Here is a 24,001-nt window from a genome sequence, read left to right as displayed (position 1 = left end):
GAAGCAGAGTAGACTAGTGGAAAGAGCACAGTCTTGGGAGTCAGAGGACCTGGGTTCTAATCCCAGCTCTGCCACCTGTCTGCTGGGTGACCTTGGGAAAGTCATTTAACTTCTCTGTTCCTCAGTTACCTCATCTGTAAAATGGGGATTAAATCCTCCCTCCATTTTAACCTGTGAGTCCTTTGTGGGACATGGGCCGTGACCAACCCTATTATCTCGTATCTGTCCCCACACTTAGACCAGTGCTTGACACATAGTAAACACTTAACGAATACCACTAAAAAGAGGAAGTGATCAATATGATCAATGGATTCTTCATCATACACTAATGCCATTTCTATCCAGATACGATTATTCCATTGGTCCACAATATTGAAGCCTCAGCCCTTTCTTCCCCCAAAATAATACAATAATGGGGGCTTTTTCAACACATGAAACTAAAGCAACAGGAGTTCATGTGACTTGCAGAGGTTTGTGAAGGATTTGGTTCAGAATCTGCAGCCTAGGAGTTTAAAGGCCATTTTATACATTCTCCCCTTCTAATTAGTTACGGTAGTTATTAAACAAGTGCAATTGGCCGAAGATTCTGCTAGATTCTAGGGAAGATACAAATATAACAGATCAGACCCATTCCCAGTCCCCAGTAGGACTCACCATCTAAAGGGCAGAAAAAAAGGGATGGTAACAGGGGATAATTAGCCACAATAACTAGCAACAGGATCTACAAATCATGACAACAGTATAAAGGTGAATAAATGAGTAGTTTTGGGGAGGTGTTAGTTTTCAGAGTCCCACTGCTCCAGTTGAACAGATCTTAGTAACAAACTCTACCTGCCTCCTCCTACCCAGCCTCAAGTTCTTGTATGACTCTCTAGAGGGTTATAGGAATACTTTTAAGTCGGTGATTATCTTGATAACCTGGTTGCTTTGGGACTTTGTAATCTTAAAATTCTCCCATCTATCAATCAGTGGCATTTATTAAGCACATACTGTGTGCAGAACACTATCCTAAGCTTCTGGGAGAGTACAATAAATAAAGTTGGTAGACCCAATCCACATCTACAAGGAGCTTACAGTCTTCTAAATCAAACCTCTTCTGACCCGATTTCCCATACATTTGTGGAGCACTAGGCAATAGCTCCTGAAAACCCGTTGCTACGTCTTCTCTCAATCCTCTCTTCTCCAGAATTCCAAAGCTTGTGTTTCACCCCTGAAACAGGTCCTCCTCATCCAGATCCCAAAGCACTGTGGCCAAGAGGATAGAACATGAGCCTGGGAGTCAGAGGACCTGGGTTGTAATCCTGGCTTCTCCATATCCCTGCTGTATGACCTTAGGCAAGTCATTTAACTTCTTTAGGCTTCATCTGTAAAATGAAGATTCAGTGAAGATTCTGCTTCTCCTCCCTTTAGAGTGTGATGGAAGGGACTGTGTCTGACCTGATTATCTTATCTCTACCCCGGTACTTAACACAGTGTTTTGCACATAGTAAGAGCTTATCAAATAGTAGAGTAATTGTAGCGGTTGAGTCAAGGGGTTCCTCGCCACAAAGGCAAGGCCATAATGATATGAATATTATAGGTTGCTGGAATTATAACTTTATTAGATATGCACACCACTGTACGCAATGAGTGCAAATGCCTGCACTCTCCCCACCGTACGTCTGAAATTCCAACACCATCCATAACAGCTGATTGCATCGTAGTTTTTATTCCATTTACTATCAAGTAGTCTAATAAGGTCAGGCAGATAATGTAATTTTTTCAGGCTACAAAGCTATTTGAGTAAGACAGGGCTGGATCTGATTTTTATTTCATAAAGTAGGCTCTGTAGGCTGCCCAAACAGGAACAATTTTCCTTTTCATTCAAGCGAGGACTTTCACCTTTTTGTTTATATAATGAAACGTGCCTCTTTGGTCTTTTGACGGAGCACACGGCCTTATAAATTTGAACCATTTGCCTCACTTTGCAGCGTTGGGAAAATATCTTCAAAGCGTACGGAGTCTTGTGGTTCTTATTTATGGTAAGAGCTCGAGAGATCTAAAGAAGCACACTGCCCTGTTGACTTGAGTCTATGATCAAAGCAGAGAATGAGCATCCAAAAAAGAGAATAAACAGTTCCCATAGATGCATCCATATCTTGTTGAACGATTTTGATTTTCATTATTATACCATGATGTTCTTTAGATTTCCTCATTATTTCTGGTGTTTATGGAATTTGAAAAATTACCTCTTTGGAAACGAGTTCAGACTAATGGCAGGAAATTGGAAAGTTACGTTCATAACTGAAAGCATTTTGAGTTATTATAGCAGAATATTTTGATTTTCTCAAAAAGAACGTTGCTTCAAAAGTGAAACCAAAATCATCCATTTCCCTCTAAAGCTTCCCTGTTTTTAATCAAATCAATAGGTGACTGACTAGTAACTCCGTTACTTATGAATTGAACTCCTTGAAAATATTGATTAAAGTCTCGACGACTTAATTGAATTCAGGAGGAATGGAAAATAATTAAACCAAGAGGTAGAAACTGTGAAAAAGAATACAAATTGTTTCAAGACACTCAATTTTTTGTGTGTGTGTCGGCGCATTTCTGTTAGTGTAATCCTCCTTTTATTTTTGTGGAATTTGTAAAGTGCTTACTAAGTGCCAGGTACTGTTCTAAGAGCTAGGATAGAGACAAGATAATCAGGTTGGACACAGTTCATGTCCCATGAGGGACTCACGGTCTTAATTCCCATTTTACAGGTAAAGGAACTGAGGCACAGAAAAGTTAAGTGACTTGCCCAAGGTCACAGCAGGCATGTGGTGAAGTCAGAAATAGAACCCAGGTCTTTCTAATTTCCTGACCCTGGTCCATGCTCTATGTACTAGGCCATACTCCTTCTATATGTTAAGGTATTTTTAGTCATCTTAAATTAGACTACTATGTGTGATGTATATCACTTTGAGATATAAGGGTAATCCGCTTGGAAAATCCTTCAACTGCCACTTCTGTCTTGTCTTTAATGCTGTCAAGTCGTCTTCGACCCATAGCACTGCCATGGACACATCTCTCCCAGAACGCCTCAACTCCATCTGGAATCAGGGTAGCATATCCATAGAGTTTTCTCGGTGAAAATACAGAATTGGTTTGCCATTGCTTTTTTCCACACAGTAATCTTGAGTCGTCACCTTTGATTCTCTGCCATGCCACTGCTGCCCAGCACAGGTGAGTTTTGACTTGTAGCAGATGGCCTTCCACTCGCTAGCCACTGCCCAAACTAGGAATGGAATGGATGTGCCTCTGCCTGACTCTCCCTCCTGTAGTTGAGACTGGTAGAGGACCGGGAACTCTCCAGGTGTGACCCTGAGGGGGGCCAGTTGCCACTAGAGTACAGCTATTAGATTCAAGTCCTTTTTAGTCTAAGTTCTTTATTATTTGGAGATGTCTAAGTTTGCTAGCTCTCTAACAAACAACAGACAGAAATGGAAAGTGTGTACCAAATGGCAACTCTTATTCTTCGGTAAAAAAATCATTAAATGTTGCTGAAGTGGTTTGGTCGATCAATCAATCCATCAATTATGCCCCTCACTAGCTTGAAAGAACCAAGGAGGGACATAAACCTATAGGAAATTCTAACGCATTGGAGATAAATGCGGTGACCTTTTAATGGGTTAGTTTCATCTAAATGCCCATCTTTGCACAGAATCAAAACATTCTGTTCCTCCATTCTCAATCAATCAGTGGTATTTATTGAGTGCTTACTCTAGGCCCGGTACTGTACTCAGCAAGGTCTAGGCAGTGGATCCTCAGGTAGAAGAGGGAGAATAGTATTGAAGAAAAGATCCCCTTTTCCTTCCTGGACCTCAGAGTCACACTTGCTCTCTGGTTGGCTCCGATTCTGGATGAATGATTTGGACGCCTTATTTATAGAATATCTTTTCTAAGACAAGGATGAAAAATACAACTGAAATGTGCAAGGGAAGAATCATTACTGCGTGGTTCCCATGAAAAATTCAACGAGTAGCTCAATTGGTATGATGCCAGTCAAAATACAGTCAGCTCTCCTAGAATGTATGTTTCTCTTCATTTTGGAAAGACTGTGACAGTAGAATTAGGGATCATTTGAGCGACAGTGTGAGCTTGTTTAGTTTCTGATATCATGGTGTCAGAAGAAACAGTTTGTGCGCATAAATCTATTTTCATGCACAATCGGTGGCATTTATTGAGCTTTCTCAAGCATTTAGAATAGTGCTCTGCACACAGTACATGCTTAATAAATACTGTCGATTGACAACCCCCACACATGCGCGAGAATTGACTCTGAATCTTCTTACTCTTCAACGGATCTGTGATTTGTGTCTTCAGCTTGTTGTGTTCAGTTTGTTCAGTTGTTCTGATTGTCTTGATTTTAAGCGATGAATTGCAAACTCTTTGAGGGCAGGGATTCTGACTTCTACTCTTGTCGTATGCTCCCAAGTACTTAGGTCTGTACACAGACATACTTGGTAAAAACCGTTCATGATGATGAAAACTCTGATAAAGACGGTGATGACAAAGTGATATTAGTTTTGCCCAGAATGAGCAATAAACTGCTCAACTTGGGGTAACTTAGCCTCGAGGACCTTGGCTGTGAGTTTATTCTATGTTGGGTACAGAATAGTTAGGAATCAATGTGCAACTCTCAAATGAATCTCCAGGAAGTGGAATTCACATCCTCGTTTTGGTCCAGGAGAGGATAGTTTGGGGATGGGGGAGAAACTAAAGGCCAATCGTGATCACTGGACTAGATACAGCCCAGTTGGATTACGTGGAATGGGCTCATGTGTCTGGATCAAGGTCTCTCAGAATGTGCGAAGGAAAAAATCTTTCTGAATGCTATCAAAATGGATGGAAATGCAAATCATCCTGGACCTGGGGTTTGTCAAAAGCCGCTTGGTCTAGAGACTAGAGCACTAGGGTCTGGAAGTCAGACGGACCTGGGTTCTAATCCCAGCTCTGACACTTTTCTGCTGGGTGACCTTGGGCAAGACATTTCACTTCTCTCTGCCTCAGTTATCCTGCCTGTAAAAAGGGCATGAAGACTGTGAGCCTCACGTGGGACAGGGACTACGTCCAACCTAATTACCTTGTTTCCACCCAATGCTTAGTACAGTTCCTGGAACATAGTAAGCACTTAACAAATCCCATAAAAATGTAGCCTCCCAGAATTGCTATTGCCAAGAAACACTGATAGTCCCCAAAATGTAGTCCAATTTCATGGAAGGCACATGGTTTTCCGAGGTTTCAGTTGGGCAAAAGCTTACCCCTTCTACAGTTTATCCAACGTTTTAAGAAAAATGCACCATTAGCGTAGCGAAGGCAGGGCTGTCCCCTTCACCAAATTTGCGGTTGTTAGTAAACGGCTTTTCTTTTGCAAAAAGCTTCACTAAATGTTCCATTTTATTCTAAATGCTAGCATTTTGCCATGTAATTTTCAACCAAGGAGTGCCTGGAGGTAATGGAGAGAGGGAAGAGATCACAGCTTCCAAGTGCAAGCTGAAGATAGCTGGAAAAGTTCGACTTGAATAAAAGCATCTCTCCAGTGATTCATTTCAATTGCAGATTTGCGATATGAATATGCAATTTTGAAGGCAAGAGGATACAGATTCTGGCTTTCTTTTAATGAAATGTTTTGAGAGTTGATAATTTCTGAAACAAGTCTATAGGGTGTTTTGGGCCACTTCCCTGGATATGGGCTGAGTCAAAGCAATATGATGGGATGAGAGATCCTGCCAAAGTGTGATGTAAGACTTGGAACAGCATCACGGAGTCATGATGCTCTGAGTCCTATGGAGAATCAGGATCATCTCCAGAAGTAGCATGGCCTAGTGGCAAGAGGCTGGGCCCGGGAGTCAGAAGGCCGTGGGTTCTAATCCTACTCTGCCATGTCTCTGCTGTGTGACCTCGGGCAAATCACTTCACTTCACTGTGTCTCAGCTTCCTTATCTATAAAATGGGGCTTGAGACTGGGAACCCCATGTGGCAGGGGAACTGTGTTCAACCTGATTTGCTCTCTATCCACCTCAGAGCTTAGTACATGGCCCGGCACATAGTAAGTGCTTAACAATTACCACAATTATTATTAGTATTATTAATAGTTATTATATTCACTGAGAAACCACCCTATGTAGAGACTTTTACTTGGCCATTAGGACAGTCTAGGACAGGTCTTCACTTGGCCCTTAGGACCATTTAAGACAGGTCCTTGCTTTTGGAGAGCTTGCAAGGAAATGGGAAGCGCCCATACAGAAGTGGGGAGAACCCAAGGATATATTCAAATTCCCAAGCAGAAATGGATAGATAAGTAAATAACAAACCCAGAAAACTGGTTCATGGTTGCCAATGTCATGTCATGGAGGGAATGGGAAGGATGAATCAAGGAATGTCTCTAGGGAGCACCCTAGATCTGTGTTACTAGGCAGGTCACTCTAACTGTGGATTTCACCTGGTGTTTGGCTTCTTAAATTGCCGATTAATGTGTCACTTTCAGGGACCAAACTGGACCCTCTAGATTCAAAACTCAGAGTGGGCAGGAAAAGCGTCTAGCATTATTTTGTATTCTCCCAAGGGCTTAGTACCATGTACTACACACATTAAGTGGTCAGTAAATATGATTGATCGATCGATTGATTGCTCTTTACACACCCGACCATCACTTCAGTACAAACTCTGGATTGCTCCAGGCCGTGGGGGCTGAACACGGAACTGGCATAAACCTTGTCAATGGTTGGAGCCGTCTTGAGGGCAGATATTCCATCTATGGGGCCTCCAGGGCTTCTATTGGCAGGAAGATTGTTCTGTTTTGGAGGAGTCTGCAGAGGAAGGTAAAGATGAAGAGAAGGTGAAGGAGGCGTGGAGCGTGCAGCAGCAGCAGCGGCGGTGTGGCCGATCAGGAGGAGGATTGTCCTCAGCAACCACAGCTTTCAGCCTGACTCGAGCCAGTTTCTTTAAGGAAAATAAGAAGTAGAATTGTCCACTTGCCCGCTTCCCTGCGGCCATAGACTATAGCGGGTCTCTAGCCTTAAGCCCAGACCCCGAGGCTAAATTGAAAGAGAAAGCAGGTTAAATTCAACCCAAGTGCTCATCTGAGATTGGAGTTGTGCTCTAGGGACCACTTAGTTTTCATCTGAACCAGGGATGTGTGCAAGACTGCTAGGATTGGATGGCCAATCCCTCGAGTTGAGTTCCCCCTCACCTAATTATTCCAGAGCCAGTTTTTATCACGGGGAAGCAGCATGGCCCAGGGGAAAGAGGACTTGGGTTCTAATTACCACTCTATCACGTATCTGCTGTGTGATCTTGGGCAAGTCACATCCCTTCTCTGAGACTGTTTCCTCATCTATAAAATGAGGAATAAATCACTCTCCCTCTAACTTTAAAGTGCAAACCCCATGTGGGGCAGAAAGTGTGCCCAACCTGATTATCTGGTATGTCTACCCCAGTGTTTAGTACAGTGCTTAGCATACAGTAGGCCCTTAAAAATGCTGTAAAACCAACTTGTTTGGCTCTCTCCAGATAATTTAGGTTTATACTATGGGATAGAATAGAATTCTAATGCTGGTTTACTAGTGCCTTATTGCATCTTAGTGCAAAGTTGAATAAAATAGCAATAGTAAAATAATAATAATTATGGTATGTGGTAAGCGCTTACTAGGTGCCAAGCGCTGTTCTAAGTGCCGGGGTAGATACAGGGTACTGAGGTTGTCCCACATGGGGTTCACAGTTGTATTTCCCATTTTACAGACAAGATAACTGATGCACAGAGAAGTGACGGAGCTTGCCTAAAGTCACACAGCAGACAGGTGGCAGAGGGAGAATTAGAACCCATGTCCTCTGACTCCCAAGCCCGGGCTCTTTCCACTAAGCCACAATACTTCACTAGTTAAACTGACCATCCCTTATTTCCTCATTGGTGATGGGGACTGTGCTTTATGGGAAGAAGCAGTGTTGTCTAATGGAAAGAGCACGGGCCTGGGCATCAGGGGATCTGAGTTCTAATACCAGCTTGGCTGCTTACCCATTGTGTGACCTTGGGCAAGTCACTTAACTCAGCACCCCAGTGTTGTCATCTGTAAAATGGGGATTCAATACCTTTTCTCCCACCTACTTGTAAACTCAGCCCCATGAGGGACAGAGACTGTGTCCGATCTAATTATCTTGTATCTACTCTAGTGTTTAGTAATAATAATAATAATGATGGCATTTGTTAAGTTACTATATGTAAAGCACTGTTCTAAGCCCTGGGGACGATACAAGGTGATCAGTTGTCCCACGTGGAGCTCACAGTCTTAATCTCCATTTTACAGATGAGGGAATTGAGGCGCAGAGAAGTTAGGTGACTTGCCCAAGGTCACACAGCTGACAAGTGGAGGAGCTGGGATTAGCACCCATGACCTCTGATTCCCAAACCCGGGCTCTTTCCACTGAGCCACAATACTTGCCACATAATAAGTGCTTAACGAATAATGCCATTATTTTCATTATGTCGTTAGCATTCTACCGGCCATACTATCATGTGATTGCATTAACACTTTTTTAAATGCAAATGTGCCTAGTCAACCAAATTGATGAAATAATTTCCAGAATCTCGGGTTGCTTTTAGCATCTGAAGCATCGTCTCGATCATGGAGAACAATTGTATATAGTTAAATGCTCCAACAAACACGATATCTAGGAAACCTCCACGATCCCTGAGGGATCTCGGTTGTAGTCACTGACAACTGTGCAATATAATGAAATTTGGGAATTTTGAAGAAAGGAATGCATCTCTCAGTGACACTGGAGATGTTGATAGGGGAATCTTCTTTATGCTCATTTTAGTTTTTTATCAGAAAATATTCCAATCAAAGCCAAATGATTGCCTTTCACCTTTAAAGAAATCATTGAAAGTTTTATTTACATTATTTTTACCTTTTCTTTATTGCACCTTATGTTTGCCTTATGATTTCTTTAAACCAAAGCACCTGATTTCTTTTGACCCACTAGATTTTTTTTTACCTTATACCTGACCCCTTTAAGGTTTCTTGCAAGGCAGTGTGTTAAAAGCTTTTGCCAACACAGCTGATCCCCTTCCACTCATTAGAAAGTAAATAGGGTCATCAATCAAGAAAGCTGTCATTTTTCCCCTAGTGTTACTACAAATAACTCTTCTTTCTGATTTTGTTTTTTTTTCCCCAAAGGCCCAATATATGGCAATTGGAAACAAAATCATATTTTACTCAGCAGAGCACTTTGTTCTCCAGAAGAATGTGCTGGTAGTTCTTGCTCTTTCAAAGTGTAGTTTGGGCCTGGGGAATGGTTTCTTTAAGGAAAATAAGGAGTAGAATTGTCCAACATCTTTTAATGATATTTCAATAATAATGGTGATACCCAATCGAATTCACCGGGTAGTTTCTGTGGGTGAGTACGATAGAGTAAGTAGAAATGATCTCTGCCCTCAAGAAGCTTACAATCTAACCAAGGAGGCATTCACTAAAGTAAATTACAGGTAGGAGTAGCAAGCAAGTATGAAGAGATGCTCCGACACCTTTTTGACTTTTACTCATTCAAATCTGCTGAAACTGAATACTTTTTCATAACTTTTATCTCGTTTTCGAGGGAATTATGGGAATCTGGCCTTTAGAGAGGCACACAAAGTGTAATTTCATAATCACAAGCCTATCAACACATCTTTTAAAAGACAAATGTCACCTCCCTGAAAAACTGTGAAAGGTTTTCACAATTAGCGAGAGGGCCATGGAGTATTAAATGACTATTATTAATGGTATTTGATTCTCTTTCAATGGAGTTAAGGAAACTAAAACTATTGCCCCCCAAATGTTTTTGTGGAGCCTTTAGAAGGGAGGAGATGGGAGCAGAGGTCTTTTTCACTATTCCTAATCCACAATTGGTTTCAGCCACTAATTCTCAAACCTGCCTGCAAATCGTTCTTACACGAAAGATCATATTTCAGCAATCTGGACCCCATTCAGTCAGGCCCAGTCACACGAACCGCGATGGATGGCAACTGCATCGGAGAATGACCATCCTGGGGCGGGGAGGTCACGGCCACAGGTTGGTGTGAATCAGAGATAATGGGCAGGTTATGGGCAAATAAGGCCTTCTAAGCAGAGAGACTGTAATTAATGTGCATGTTGTTTTGTTGGGGGCAACTCAAATGGCGACTTGGTCTAACAGATGATCCCAAAGCGTAAATTTTCTTGGGATTTTTCAGTCTTCCTTCTCTCGAGAGCTGCAGCCGTGAGCCAGGTCCACCAGGGGGCACTGTTTCCACTGTAAAGAGGCTCTGAGACTTTAATCGGGCCTGGTGGAAATAACTCAGTTATTTCCTTCCTGCAGTAGAGGAATTGTCTTTGCACATTCAGAACAGGCAAATTAACCATTTTCATCAGTGCTATCTGCTTTGTCTCACACGTTCCCTGTTCTAACAATCCAGGAAACGGTTTGAAGAGGTGCAGGGCAATATCCTTTGGGCGATTCTGACACCGGGATACTGGAAAACCTGGTGATAACGTTTAAAAATGTATGTTAAAATCACCGTTGGGCATGCCGTTCTGGAAGACTAGGATGGGCTTAGTAGGGTTTTACTATTTCATAATGTCTTGATTTGAGAATTCTGGCTGGTTTCAGCCTGGATTGGAGGGCTAATAATTCAAGAGGTTTTTTTTTTTTTAAATCATAGTATTAATAACAGAAAGTTTTAGGTAGATAAACTCAGAAGATTAAAAAAAAACATGGAAGCAAATCAGTCGGTGAACAAAGAAAGAAGTCATCACAGTATTTGAAAACTATATTGAATTTGCCATTCCTGCTTGGGCTTTTATTTTTGCTGACTCGTTCATAATACAAGTTTTATTTCTGATCTTGTCGTGGGGTGAAATTGCTTGGGATACAAACTACTTTAATTGGACATTCTGAATCAATGCTCAGGCAGATTCTGATTATCCAAATAGAACTGAACTTTAAAACAAATTTGTTTTAACAGAGTTGGGAAATGGTGGGGCGGTCGGACTTTGTACTGGATACCACGCAGCCTTACTAGTGACCTTGAAAACCTCAGTTTAACCTTTCCGTTCCTCTCTATCTTTGCCCATAAATGAATTAAGCATATCCTTAAGAACCCCAAAACTAAGGCTTTCATCATGGGGGAAATAAAGTATGCCTTCATCTGTTTGGGGGTTTGGGGGCCGTTATCCATCTGACCTCAATGCCCTCCATCATCGTTCTTATTATTATGGTATTATGGTAGGTGATTACCATGTGTCCAGCACCGTTCTAAGCGATGGGGCTTATACAAGTTAATACGCTGCCTAGGCCTTCTCAGCGTGTTGTTGCCGATACTAACTCCATTTCTGCCCACTTTGGGCTTTCAAGAAGATTGCCGGGAAAAATTTAGATGCCCCAGCGGTGTATGGGTATTGAAACGCGTGAGCACATATAGTTGTCCTGCAGTTATCACAATGACAGTGAAATTCACCTGTAAGTTTGTGTGGACGTCTGAAAGATTCAGTGCACAGTGCTGACCACATTGCGCACTCAAGAAAGCTGTTCCTTTTTTTTGCAGCGTCTGGAGCTGTTGTTTTTTTTCTTTTGCCGCCCTATCTCTCCATCCTTACTCAGCTTTTGCTTGAAGAGCATCTTAATCCAGTTTTCAAGCGAGAAAACTGAGGTTCAGAGAAGGTGTAAATGGATCAAGGTCACAGAGCAGCTCAGTGGTAGATGCGGAATTTGAAGCTGGGTCTCTTGACTCCCAGCCCCTCTCAGTCCCACGCTCTTTCCACCAGGCCACTCTGCCTCAGGGGATTCCAAATATTACTGGTAGTGGTAATGTTGCAAATCGTGAATGGATCTGGGGTAAATGTAGATCACTGAGGCTTGACTCTGGACCCAAAGTTAGGCCAGAGATTCTGAGAGGGGAAAACTAATTCCATTTGTAACAACTAATCTGAAGATTGATTATGCTAATGCAAGCACTTAATGGACCATTTACTGACCTTGAACCGTATGTGGAATAGTCATCAATACTGTGGACAGTCTCAAGAATCTTTGTCCCTCTCTGCTCAGGAGGAGGATCCGGTGGTTAAGGTGAGGAGTGGCCAATTTTGCGTTCTGCCCCCCCCCCCCCCAAAATAGCCACTAATCAAAAAGCTGATAATGCCTCATTCAGCAGAGAAGGGATGTTTTTCACTCTCAAGTGGGCTGATGAGTTACTTAATAAATATTGGCTAATGATGGGAAACTGCAAAGATACATTTATGGTGTTTTTCTACATTGCTAAGTGGAGACGTAAAGCAATCGTGATTCCTCAGTTCATCGGAAATACGTACAATCTTGCGGTTCCTGGTGGTAAATGATCAATGATCCGAGCCCATTACTGCAGAAGGATTTAAAAGAGGGAAGGGGCAAAGAAAGAGAGGCAGTGTGAGAGAGTAGAAACAGCATGGACCTGGAAGCCAGAGGACCTGGGTTCTAATCCTGCCTCTGCTGCTTGCTTTCTGTGTGTGACCCTAGGCAAGTTCTCTGTGCTTCAGTTCCCTCATATAAAAAATGGGGATTAAATGCTTGTTCTCCCTTCTATTCAGAATGTGAGCCCCCTGTGGTACAGAGGCCACATCTAGCCTGATTATCTTGTGCTTAGCCCAGAGTAAATGTTTAACTATAATAATAATAAAATAATAACGTTTATCCCACTTGGAAAGTGTTTGCTCCCAAGCTTTATTAGTGAACAGGGTAAAACGTGAAAAGTCTCAAAGCTTTCATCTGCCCATCACCAGTTTCTTATCGATGCAGAGATACATCACTCTGGGTTTGCGCTAGCTGTGAAACCCAAGATAAATGTGGTTGGTTCCATCTCTGTAGCAGAACCTGGGTCACCACATCAGCTCAGGCTCTCTGCTGGTGCAAGGTCTAATTCCCAGGTTGAAGGTCTGATTCTTACAGAAGAATCTGGCCGCTTCAGGATGTCTCCATTTGGCATTTTCCCATTTTTCTTCTGGGCAAAACAACAGAATACACTTAAACATGTTTTTTTTTTTTAGCAGAACAAATCTAGAAACACGGTGAGTAAACTAGAATAATAATCAATTGATGTTCCCCATAGTTTTAAATAAATTACACTTTCAAGTCAAGAGTTGAGTTAGCCCTTTGGCTCAGTAAATGTAGGGTTTATATGAAGGCTGCAGGTTTGCCCTTACCATTAATTTTCTCTCACATAAATCAAATTAATTGCACACATATGCCAAGGCCCCACTGGGAGCTGTGCGATACCCTTTGAGGAGATTAGTGGGCTCTGATATTTGTTATGAAATTCAGAAAAGGCATTTGGAAACAATTTAGGTTAATGAATTAATGAATCGGGATTAAAGATGAAAGATAAACAAAAGATAAGATAAAACAAAAGATAAACCCAACTGGATTCACTCGTGGATCTCTGAATGCAGTAATTTGCTTTGGTCCAGATGATGGGTCCCAGAATCGTCAGCTCTCCTTCCTTTTTTTAACCAGAAAGGACCAGAAGGATAAAGCCATACAACACTATGGTCTCCGTCCCTCCTTTGAAGGTGACAAGGGTCCATTACATAGTACTCTGCATGGAGTTTGGAGGGTCTAGGCCATGGGTTCTAATCCCGGCTCCGCCACTTGACAGCTGTGTGACCTTGGGCAAGTCACTTAACTTCTCTGTGCCTCAGTCACCTCATCTAGAAAATGGGGATGAACACTGTGAGCCGTATGTGGGACAACCTGATTACCTTGGATCTCCCCCAGCACTTAGAACAGTGCTTGGCACATAGTAAGCACTTAACAAATACCAAAATTATTCTTGTGTTGCCCAATTCAGTTAGTAGTTCATTTCAACGAAATCACTTTCGCCACATGGGACTCAGCTCCAGATTTTTGGGTAAGGTGCTTGGAGATCCTAAAGAATATTAAAAACCCATGTACTGGGGGCAGTTCCTTTACTTCTGTTTGCTTGACATGGGGCTTCAACACTATCTCCACATCAGGGAGCTGGGGAAATCAGACAGGAGAGTGGAAAGAGGGAGTGAGAACAATTTTCTATGTGGAGTTTGGAAGTGAGAGGAAGTAATAGTAATACTAATGGTGATATTTATTAAAACCTTGCCTTTAATCCCGGGGCAGATAAAGTACAGTCAGATCAGACAGAGACCCTGCCTTATATGGGGCTCCCGGCCTAAGGGAGAGAGAGAAAACTGATATTTGATCCCCATTTTACAGATGAGCAAACTGAGACATAGAGAGAAGTGACTTGGCCAAGACCACACAGCTGGCAAGTGGCAGAGATGGGATTAGGACCTTGCTCTCCTGACTGAGAGCCCTGTGCTATTTTCATTAGGCCATGCTGCTTCTCAAGGTGGAGACGGAGAGGCTTTTTGTGTGTTTTAACAGCCTGCTCCCTAACAGGAGAAGAGGAAATTTGAGGAGTAGAGTCACAAAACCCTCAGACACGAGTAATGGGATATATTATGTTTGTAGCTGGACTGGAGAGACTAACAACATTTAAATGTGAAATATTTATTCTCCTGTGACTTTTAATCTTGCCAGCAGTCAGTCAACAAGCATTTACTGAGTTCCTGGGGAGCATGACAACTCTGCCAGGTGCCTTGAAAAACAGTATTCTCAATATTTAATAGTTACAGCCCACACAGTGTATTTTGGGTATTTGTAGGTCCAGGTATATTTACAAAAATCAAATCCAGACTAGTGAAGAGAAGGATTGAAACTATAATCTGGATCATTCAGAAAAAAAAAAGAAAACCAACAAAAAACTGTAAAACAAAAATCTCTCCTAAGAAGGAAAAAGGCAGATTGGGCTTCAAATAACTCACACCTTAATGTACTGGATAATCTCTCAGCCTTCACTTTAATCTGGAAGTTTTCTTGAGTGCCCAGTCTGGCTTTTCTACCTTCTCTATTAATAAATCAGTGGTATTTATTGAGTACTCACTATGTGCAGAGCACTGTACGAAGCACATGGGAGAGTACAGTACAACAGAATTAGCCAACACTTTGACTGCCCATAATGATCTTACAGTGAGTGAGCAAAAACCAACTGAGGAAATGCAAAATGGTCTTTTCTTTGACAGCTGTTCTAGCCTGTAACTGATATTTCAGAGTGTGACTCCCTTCTAAAATGTCTGGCACTATGATTTCAATAAATATGACTGATTGATTGCTTTCAAGTCATATATATATATATCATGTATACCATATATATATATAATATACATATATATACATAAATATACCCTTCATTTTAACACTAAGAACTACAATTATATATATATATATATATATATACACACACAATAATGTGTATGCAATATTGCCATCTTGACTCTATTGCCATTGTTCTTGTCTGCCTGTGTCCGCTGAATAGACTGTAAGCCCATCAAAGGGCAGGGACTGTCTCTATCTGCTGCTGATTTGTACATTCCAAGCGCTTAGTACAGTGCTCTGCACATAGTAAGCGCTCAATAAATACTCTTGAATGAATGATTAAATGCTGGCTGTTTGGGGTCACCAGTAAATGGACATGAACTTGTTTTTGTCATGAACCTGATCATATGAAATAGTTTGGGGCTTCTGATGTTCCTACAGACTTAAGCTTGGTTCTTTTCAAATGGACCTTTGAAATTCACAAGAAGACTATTTTATAGGTGCCATCCTTCATTTTCAAAGCATTTTTTTCATGCTAGGTTTTGCTGTGCACTCCACATTAGCAAGACACTTCTGACCAGGCATGAATTTCATGAAGAGACTACTCTTATTGGGATTGTCATTTACTTTGGGGGTAGTCAATCCGACTAACAAAGCCCAAGGTCATCAAGAAATGCCACTTAGGAGAATTATCTCTGTTACTGGTCTTCGGTCCAGGGACAGTCTAAAGATCTTAGTGGGAGGGCATCATCAGGATTCTCTCTTCAGAAAGTGTTATTACGGGACCTTGGGCCCGGTTTTTTCATCAGTGAAGTGGGGATTAAATACCCATTATCCCTCCTACTTAGACTGTGACCTTGATGAGAGACAGGGACTGTGTCCACCCTGTTTATTCTGTATCAACCTCAGGGCTTAGTACAGTGCTTGGTACATAGTAAGCCTTTAACATTGTTATCATTCTGATTATTTCTCTTTGAGAAACCACCGCCTTCCCAGAAGCTCCAAGATCAAGACCATCTCATGTGAAATTGACAACGGTAATCTCTCCAGCAGGGCTTGGTCATGCTTCGGGATCTGTTGACTGCCTAACCCGGGCCTCAAAGTTACATGGGGGGAAATGCACAAGTCTCCTCCACTAGCAGAGGAGAGAATTTTTTTCTCGGCGTTCCCTTCTTGCATTTCCATTACTGCCTGGGTGCTGAACGGGTAATGTAATCTCAAACTCAGTCACAGCTTGCTGCCATCATGGGACCTTCAAGTAACTGGTCAGACTGAATCTGTCAGTTGGGCCAGCCCTTGACACCAGGGAAAAGGGGAAGCTAGGGAATAAGATAACCTGCCGACAAAGGGTGGTGTGGGGTCCCATCTTCCAGTGACTCTGGCTTGGCCTGATTTCACTCAAAGACCACCCCAGAACAACTGCACAGGACAGCCTTCTGTATGGCAAATTTTTTTTATTGTAGAAACTTACGTTTTCTGGCTGATTCTTCACAGGGAACACCAACTATTGGGGACCGTGGCAATATTAATGGCACCACGTCAGACGATTAGGACCAGTGCTCTTAAAGTCACAAGCGACTAAGTCCTGCTGCTCTGGGAAGCTTCTGTCAGCAGGATCACCTGAAAGGCAGAAGCATTTTTGACTTCCCCTCCCACTAAAGGAGAAGGGAGAGAAGAAAGGAAGGACAGGAGCTCCCACAAAGCTCTGGAATCCTGGAAGATCAGTGACGAGGAGACGCGGAGAGCTGTCAGCACCCTGGCAGTTGTCCATCAGGTGACTTCCTGGGACAGTCAGAACTCAGGTATTTGGATGCTTCTTCTGGCAAAAAATATCCTGTCTACACCCAACCACTTTTTGAGTCTGGTTGTGCTGAATTGAAATTACAAATACAAAACTATTACTCCAAACTTTCGCTGGCAATTGTGGGAGGTAATTGCTAGGACTTTGGAGAAACTTTTGGATTTTTTAGAAAACTGTGAGCCGGCTTAGACATTTGGAAACCCAGCTGCTGTGGACTTCTTAGCCCAGGAAAAAGTTCCAAGGGTAGACACAGTTTCTGCCCTCAAAGATCTAATTTGGAGGGTCTACTTTGTATCTCAATTTCCCAGAGAAAAAGGATATGCTTGAAAGAGTGAAAGATTCTGCACACCGGGAGCACGGTACCACAGAGGTGATTTATTGATTGAACTCACCAAAGACCGGTAACTTACATGTAGGACTCTTGACCTTCAGGGAGGTGTTTATTTTAAAACTGCTCAAACTGCATATGTGTGCTACAAACTTGGAGATGCATTTGAGAGAAAATCCTAAACCTCCACTTTTAAAGGATGTCTGGAAAAACTATACTGAAAGCAAGTAATGGTTATATATTGTTATTCCTAGGCACTCTAAAGAAAGGGAATTTCATGTAATTATAATAATAATGATGGCATTATTACTATGTGCTCACTACACGCCAAGTAATGTTCTAAGCGCTGGAGTACATACAAGGTAACCAGGTTATCCCACGTGGGCCTCACAGTCTTACTCCCCATTTTGCAGATGAGGTAACTGGGGCACAGAGAAGTTAAGTGGCTTGCCCAAGGTCACACAGCAGACAAGTGGCAGAGACAGGATTAGAACCCACATCCTCTGACTCCCAATCCTGGGCTCTTTCCACTTCGCCAGGGAGTTGGAATGTAGAAAACAAGCCTAAACCCTCGCAAATCACACTCTTCATCAAAAAGAAAGCTTTTTTTTGCCCAGTGAGGACATGGTAATAAAAGCAGGTGACCGTAGCTGGAGGAGAAGTATCTGTGCACTGGTCTGGAGCCGTTCAGATTTACCCCAATGGGCTGCAAACTCTTGGTAGCAGGGATTGTGACTTTTATCTCTTCCGTATTTGTGCTCAGTACACAGTAGTTCTAAGGAAATGTGATTGATTGATCAAACGATTCCTACCTGAAGGCGTAAGAGTCGATCAGATGAGATTCCTTCTTGCCTAGATTTTGTGGAACTTTGACTACTGACAGATTACCTTTGCAAAATCAAATCTCTGAACGCAATTTTATTGTCCCTTAGTGAGATTTTCTTCACTATTAGTGTTCCTTGAGGACTTTTTCATTTTTATCCAGAAACTGGATTTGAAATCGGAGAGGGCAGGAGAAGCGGCTGGCACCTTCCCTCTATCCCAGCCTTGGTTTATTTGTGCTTCCTGAGCCCGAGTGAGCTCTCTGGGTGAAGTCACAGAGGGCAGGCTCTCTGAGACCTGCATGAGTGGAGAAGGTGTTTTAAAATCAGTGCAGGACGGTCCCTGGTCCACCCTCTCCTGCCCTGCTTTCCAGAGACTGAGAGCTGGATGGGGACAGTCCCTGGTTGCACTTTGCCACTGCCGTGGATTTGAAGAGACTGAGATGGATGGAGATCTGGGTCTATAAAAATTCTTATTAATAATGGTATTTAAAAAGTGCTCACTATGTACCAAACACTGTTCTAAGCGCTGGGGTAGATACAAGGTAATCAGGTGACCCCACTTGGAGCTCACAGTTTTAATCCCCATTTTCCAGATGAGATAACTGAGGCCCAGAGAAGTTAAGCAGCTTGCTCGGGGGCACAGAGCAGACAAGTGGCGGAGGCGGAATTAGAACTCATGTCCTCGGACTCGCAAGTCCGGGCTCTTTCCGTTAAGCCACGCTGCTTCCAGCCTATATCTCCCTTCACCCCAAAACCTGTCCTATAGCTGACTGACCCCTCCCTCCAGACCCCAGATTGAGGCAGGGACCTGCCCTCCCTCCGCCCCATCTTTCCATTCCTCCCTTCCCTCCTTTCATTCATTCATTCCATCGTATTTACTGAGCGCTTGCTGTGTGCAGAGCATTCAGTCATTCATTCACTCATTCATTCGTATTGATTGAGCGCTTACTGTGTGCGGAGCACTGTACTAAGCGCTTGGAAAGTACAACTCGGCAACAAATATAGACCGTTCCGGCCCAACAATGGGCTCGCAGTCTAGAAGGGGGAGACGGACAACAGAACGGAACAAGTGACAATAATAATAATGGTATTTGTTAAGCGCTTACAGTGTGCAGAGCCCTGTTCTAAGCGCTGGGGTAGATACAGGATAATCAGATTGTCCCACGTGGGGCTCACATTTTTTAATCCCCATCTTTACAGATGAGGTAACTGAGGCACAGAGAAGTTAAGCGACTTGCCCAAAGTCACAGAGCAGACAAGTGGCGGAGCCTGGATTAGAACCCCCGTAACGGGCATCAATGGCATCAATCTAAATACCTAGAATTATAGATGTATACACAGCATTAATACGATAAATAGAATGATAACGTACATATCAACAAACAGAGACCATCCCCGCCCAGCTATTGTTCCTGTCCGTCCGTCTCCCCCGATTAGACCGTAAACCCGTCAAAGGGCAGGGACCGTCACTACCTGTTACCGATCTGTCCATTCCAAGCGCTTAGTACAGTGCTCTGCACATAGTAAGCGCTCAATAAATACTATTGAATGAATGAATGAACGAGGGGCTCACAGTCTAGGAGGCGGGGAGACGGACAACGAAAGAAAACAAGTAGGCATCGGTAGCATCGATCTAAATATATAGAATAATAGGTGGATATGCACCATGGATAAAATGAATAGATGAATAACCGTGCATATCAACAAATTGAGACCATCCCCGCCCAACGAGGGGCTCACAGTCTAGGAGGGAGGAGACAGACCACAAACCGGGGACAAGTAGGCAGGGACCTTACTGGGCTGTGAGCCCGTCGTTGGGTAAGGATGGTTTCTATTTTGATTGAAGTTTCCAAGCGTTTAGCGCAGTCTAGAAGGGGAGAGGCAGACAACGAGACAAGCAGACAGGCATCAGTAGCGTCGATCTACACAGAATAATAGACGTTTATAGGTATCGGGAATAAAATAAATGGGATAATAAAGAGGTACCTATAGAGATCCCCCCGTCCCGTCCCCCGTCCCGTCCCCCCCGCCAGGCCGCGTCTTCTGGTCTCCCCATCTCGGTCCTCTCCTCCGGTGCCCCTTCCCCTGCCCATCCGCCCCCTCCTCCCCGGCCGGCCCGGGTCCCTCCCCGGCGGGGGCCGGGGGGCGGGGAGGGGTGGGCGGGCCCCAGCAGGGCCGAGGGGAGGGGGCTCTCGCCCGGCCTGGCCTGCCGGGGGAGAAAAGTTGAGCGTCGGAGCCGGGGGCCCCGGAGGAGGAGAGGAGGAGAAAAGGAGAAGAGGAGGAGGAGAGGAGGGGAAAAGGAGGAGAGAAGGGGGAGGAGGAGGAGAAAAGGAGAGAAGGAGGAGGAGGAGAGGAGGAGAAGAAAAGGAGGAGGAGGAGGAGGAGGAAGGTCCCCGCGGACCCCCGCTCTCCCTTGGGCCGCCTCCATCCCGGGCCGGAGCGCAGGCCGGGCTCCGCGGAGGCCGGAGCCGGAGTCGGAGGATGGAGCGGCCGGCGGGGGCCGCGGAGGCGGTCGGCGGCCGGGACGGGGCCGCCTGCCACTGACCCCCAGGGGCCCGAGGCACCCGAGGGACCGGAGGGACCGAAAGGATGGGGGCGCCGCGACCTGTCAGCGTGGGCTCCCAGGGGCCAGCTCCCAGGCCCTGGGGGCAGCTGCGCGACGCTTACATCAGCCTGCTGCTCGGAGCGCTCATGGGCCAAGGTAAGGGGTCTTGCCCTCTCCCCGGCTCCGCATCCCCCCTCTCCCCGGCCTCCAACATCTGCGGACCGCTGGGCTCCGGCCCTTCGCTCCTCCCCGACCTAGAGGCCGGAGGGCCAGGAGGACGGAAGGACGAGAGGAGGAGGACAGGAGGATTGGAAGAAGGGGGGGAAAAAAAAAAAAGTTCCTCGGAGAGAACGTGCCGTCTGAATTAATTCCAGCTACGGGAAAGCGCCCCAGCCGGCTTGCCGGGCTGGCTCGGATTCGAACTCGCGCCCCAGGGGGGGAAGTCTCTCTCTCTCTCTCTCTCTCTGGAGAGCCGTGACAGGTCTCCTCGCCTTCGGTCCAGGCCGTCTGGACCTACCCTCGGGGGAGGGGATGGAGCGGGGGAGCCTCATCTCGAGGGACATCTCTCCGAGGGATGGTCTGGGGAGAGGGGCGACCCCCCGCCCGGCCCCCTGCCCGCTCCCCCGCCCCATCCCCGGCCAGGAGACCGGCCTGGGCACGGGGCGTAGCAGAGTTTGCAAAAGATGCGGGAAACTTAGTGTGCGGTGGCCACTAAACGATTTCCCACGCTGCCATCCCCGCTCGCCCCCTGAACGCCTGCGACTCCCCTCCCCCCCCATACGCATAGACACCCACCCTCTGCCCCTTTCCCCCTTCAAAAAATAACAACGATGGCATTTCTTAAGCGCTTACTAGGTGCCGGGCACTGTCCTGAGCATCGGGGTGGCTACGAGCCAGGGAGGTTGGACGCAGTCCCCGTCCCGTGGGGAGCTCACGGTCTCAGATCCCCGTTTCCCAGAGGAGGGAACTGAGGCCCAGAGAAGCGGAGCGACCTGCCCCGGGTCACCCAGCGCACGAGGGGCGGAGCCGGGATGAGAATCCCCGACCCGCTGACTCCCAGCCACTACCCCCTCCCGCAGTTGGCACTCCGCGGGGCAGTTGGCGTGACGCGAGGGTATTTATTCAGAAAAGGCTCTTCGTTGTTCAGCCCCCCCCGACCCCCGCCCCTCTCGGCCAGTTTCTTTCCCAGGGCTGGTTTGGTGGGCGCCCGGTGCTCTGCACGTAGTAAGCGCTTAACAGATACAAATACCCTCTGCCCCCCTGGGCGCCCCCGGCCGAAAAGGGGGGCGAGGAGGTCTTCTTTCTCCCCGCAAAGGGCAGAGAGGGCGAGAGGCTGGGGAGGGAGAAAGGGTGGCTCGGGGGCTACCCTCGCTGCCCCGCTCCGCGGCTCGGGGGCATCACCTGGGCAGCTCAGCTGGAGAGCCAGAAGGGCCGCAGACCGACAGGAGCGTGAAAGGAAGAGTGGAGTCCGAGCGTCCGGCCTCCTCTCCCCCCCTCTCCCCCCTCTCCCGGACAGGGATGAGGTGTGGGGCGAGGCGGGGGCTCCCTTCTGCCCTGGTCCCGGGCCCCCAAGGATGCCACAAGTAGGATGCTGGAGCCGAAGAGCTTCGGAGAGGAGGAGGGATCCCGATCCCGGGCCGCTGTTTCCAGAGTGATGGTGCTGGGAGTCCTCGGATGGGCTGGTCAGTCTACGCCCGATCCTCCAGAGCGCCTAGGAGAGGGGGATAGAGGCCCCGGGCCCCGGGGAACGACGGTGCGTTGTTCACCGGGCTCATCCCGGCTCGCCTGGGGATGCCAAGGGCAACCGTGGCAACGGCCGCCGGGCCCCGCGCGGACTGGGGCGGGGGATGAAAACGAAAGAAAAGGTGCGTTTCCCACCCCGGGGGAGGGATCTTCGATTGTGGGGACCGTGCCCGGCCCCTCTGAAAACGAGCTCGGTGGAAAGAGCCCGGGCTTGGGAGGCGGAGGTCGTGAGTTCGAATCCCGCCTCTGCCACTTGGCGGCCGTGGGACTGTGGGCGAGTCACTTCGCTCAGTTCCCTCATCCGGAAAACGGCGATTAACTGTCAGCCTCACGGGGGACAACCCGATTACCCTGTGTCTACCCCAGCGCTTAGACCAGTGCTTAACAAATACCAACATTAGTATCATTATTCGGTAAACTTCCTCGGCCAAGGTGTTGGCCGGCCTTTCGGTCTGCTCTCTCCCCCTGTGATGTTTCTTCTGGGCCCGGGCGGCGGCTCGGTCCTCGGGTGAGGAAGTTGATCTTGATGAAAATCACTTTACTCGGCCCTGCCCTCCACCCTCGAGCTTTTAAAGCCGAGCCGGAATGACACTGGAAGTGACATGTTGCCCAAATTGATGTGAAACGGTTGAATTTCCTTTCCTGTCAGTGGCATCGGTTAAGCGCGTAACACTCTGCCGGGCGGAGTACTCGCCTGAACCTAGGAGACAGTTCACTTTCAAGGGATGCTCTCAGGTGGAAAATGATCGGGGTGGCCTGCCTACTATCCGGCCGGGGTGATCCATTCTTGAAAGAGGATCACGGTAATGACATTTTGCGTTTCCAAACGAGCTTCGTCTCTCTTACCGGAAAAGTCAGTGACGGTTCTTCACCGCCTGTATCATTTCGTGTCAACTGGTGTGGTGAAATTCATCGTCGGGGTAACCTCGGTGTGGGACAGTTTACAAAGTCAGAGATGAGACATTTGGCCAGCCCGGGGCTAAAGCTTTTCTATCTATTGCGCGGTCCCGTGAATAACAGAACCTAGAGGTGCGTGTCCCCTCTCTTATTGTATTTTTTTTTTTTCTTTTCGCGCAGAAGGATTCATCCCATTTTAGTCTCCAAAATGCCTCATTGGAACCTAGTTTTCTGATCCTGTCCTAAATTGCTCTCTTTGAAGAGCAGCATTTTGTTTTTCCCATGACTCGCTAGGCTTGAAGCAGAGTCTTGGATTCCTTGAACCGCTATATCAATTTTTAAGACCAATTTTGTGTTTCTTTTTGACAGCAGATCTGGAAGCTATGCCATTTGTCAAGGCTTGAAATAGACTTAATTGTTGTACGGAGGTTCCATAAATAGGAAGGGCATTGTGAATAGCGGAGCTTCCTCCGTAAACTTAAAAACGTGGGCTGCGTATGGGCTAGGTGGCACTCGGAGAGAAAATACTATTTTATTCAAGCCCTGGTTGGAGAGGTTTCTGGATTCAGAAGGTAGAATGCCAAATTCAACTTTCCCATTATCTATGGTCTGATTGTCTAATTTGTGAATTATCTGGGATTTTGCTTCTTCTGGTTTTCCATCCT

The 24,001-nt window shown here is 45.8% G+C and overlaps 1 protein-coding gene, 1 long non-coding RNA gene and 1 other non-coding gene across 3 annotated transcripts in view; 1 reads left to right on the top strand and 2 right to left on the bottom strand.

Annotated features, from left to right (window-relative positions):
• Window positions 1-3,217: 3,217 nt before the first annotated feature.
• Window positions 3,218-3,355, bottom strand: LOC114809403. Its single transcript, XR_003757189.1, has one exon. It is a non-coding gene; the product is annotated as a small nucleolar RNA SNORA7 (small nucleolar RNA).
• A 9,359-nt stretch (window positions 3,356-12,714) lies between these two features.
• LOC114809116 lies at window positions 12,715-22,483 on the bottom strand. The gene is made up of 3 exons (XR_003756872.2): window positions 22,098-22,483; window positions 16,670-16,818; window positions 12,715-13,012 (listed from the first exon to the last, which is right to left on the bottom strand). It is a non-coding gene; the product is annotated as an uncharacterized LOC114809116 (long non-coding RNA).
• LOC100077095 (transmembrane protein 132C) overlaps window positions 20,502-24,001 on the top strand; it is a 427,350-nt gene continuing 423,850 nt past the window's right edge. Inside the window, exon 1 of the mRNA XM_029058125.1 lies at window positions 20,502-20,852. Within this exon, the coding sequence (XP_028913958.1) occupies window positions 20,741-20,852 (112 nt within the window). The 5' untranslated portion in view covers window positions 20,502-20,740. The remainder of the gene's footprint in view (window positions 20,853-24,001) is intronic.

Source organism: Ornithorhynchus anatinus, chromosome 2 (genome assembly GCF_004115215.2).
Source record: "Ornithorhynchus anatinus isolate Pmale09 chromosome 2, mOrnAna1.pri.v4, whole genome shotgun sequence".
Classification (NCBI taxonomy): Eukaryota; Metazoa; Chordata; class Mammalia; order Monotremata; family Ornithorhynchidae; genus Ornithorhynchus; species Ornithorhynchus anatinus.
Note: the sequence above shows the minus strand (reverse complement) of the source record. Positions and strands in the feature narration are given on the sequence as shown.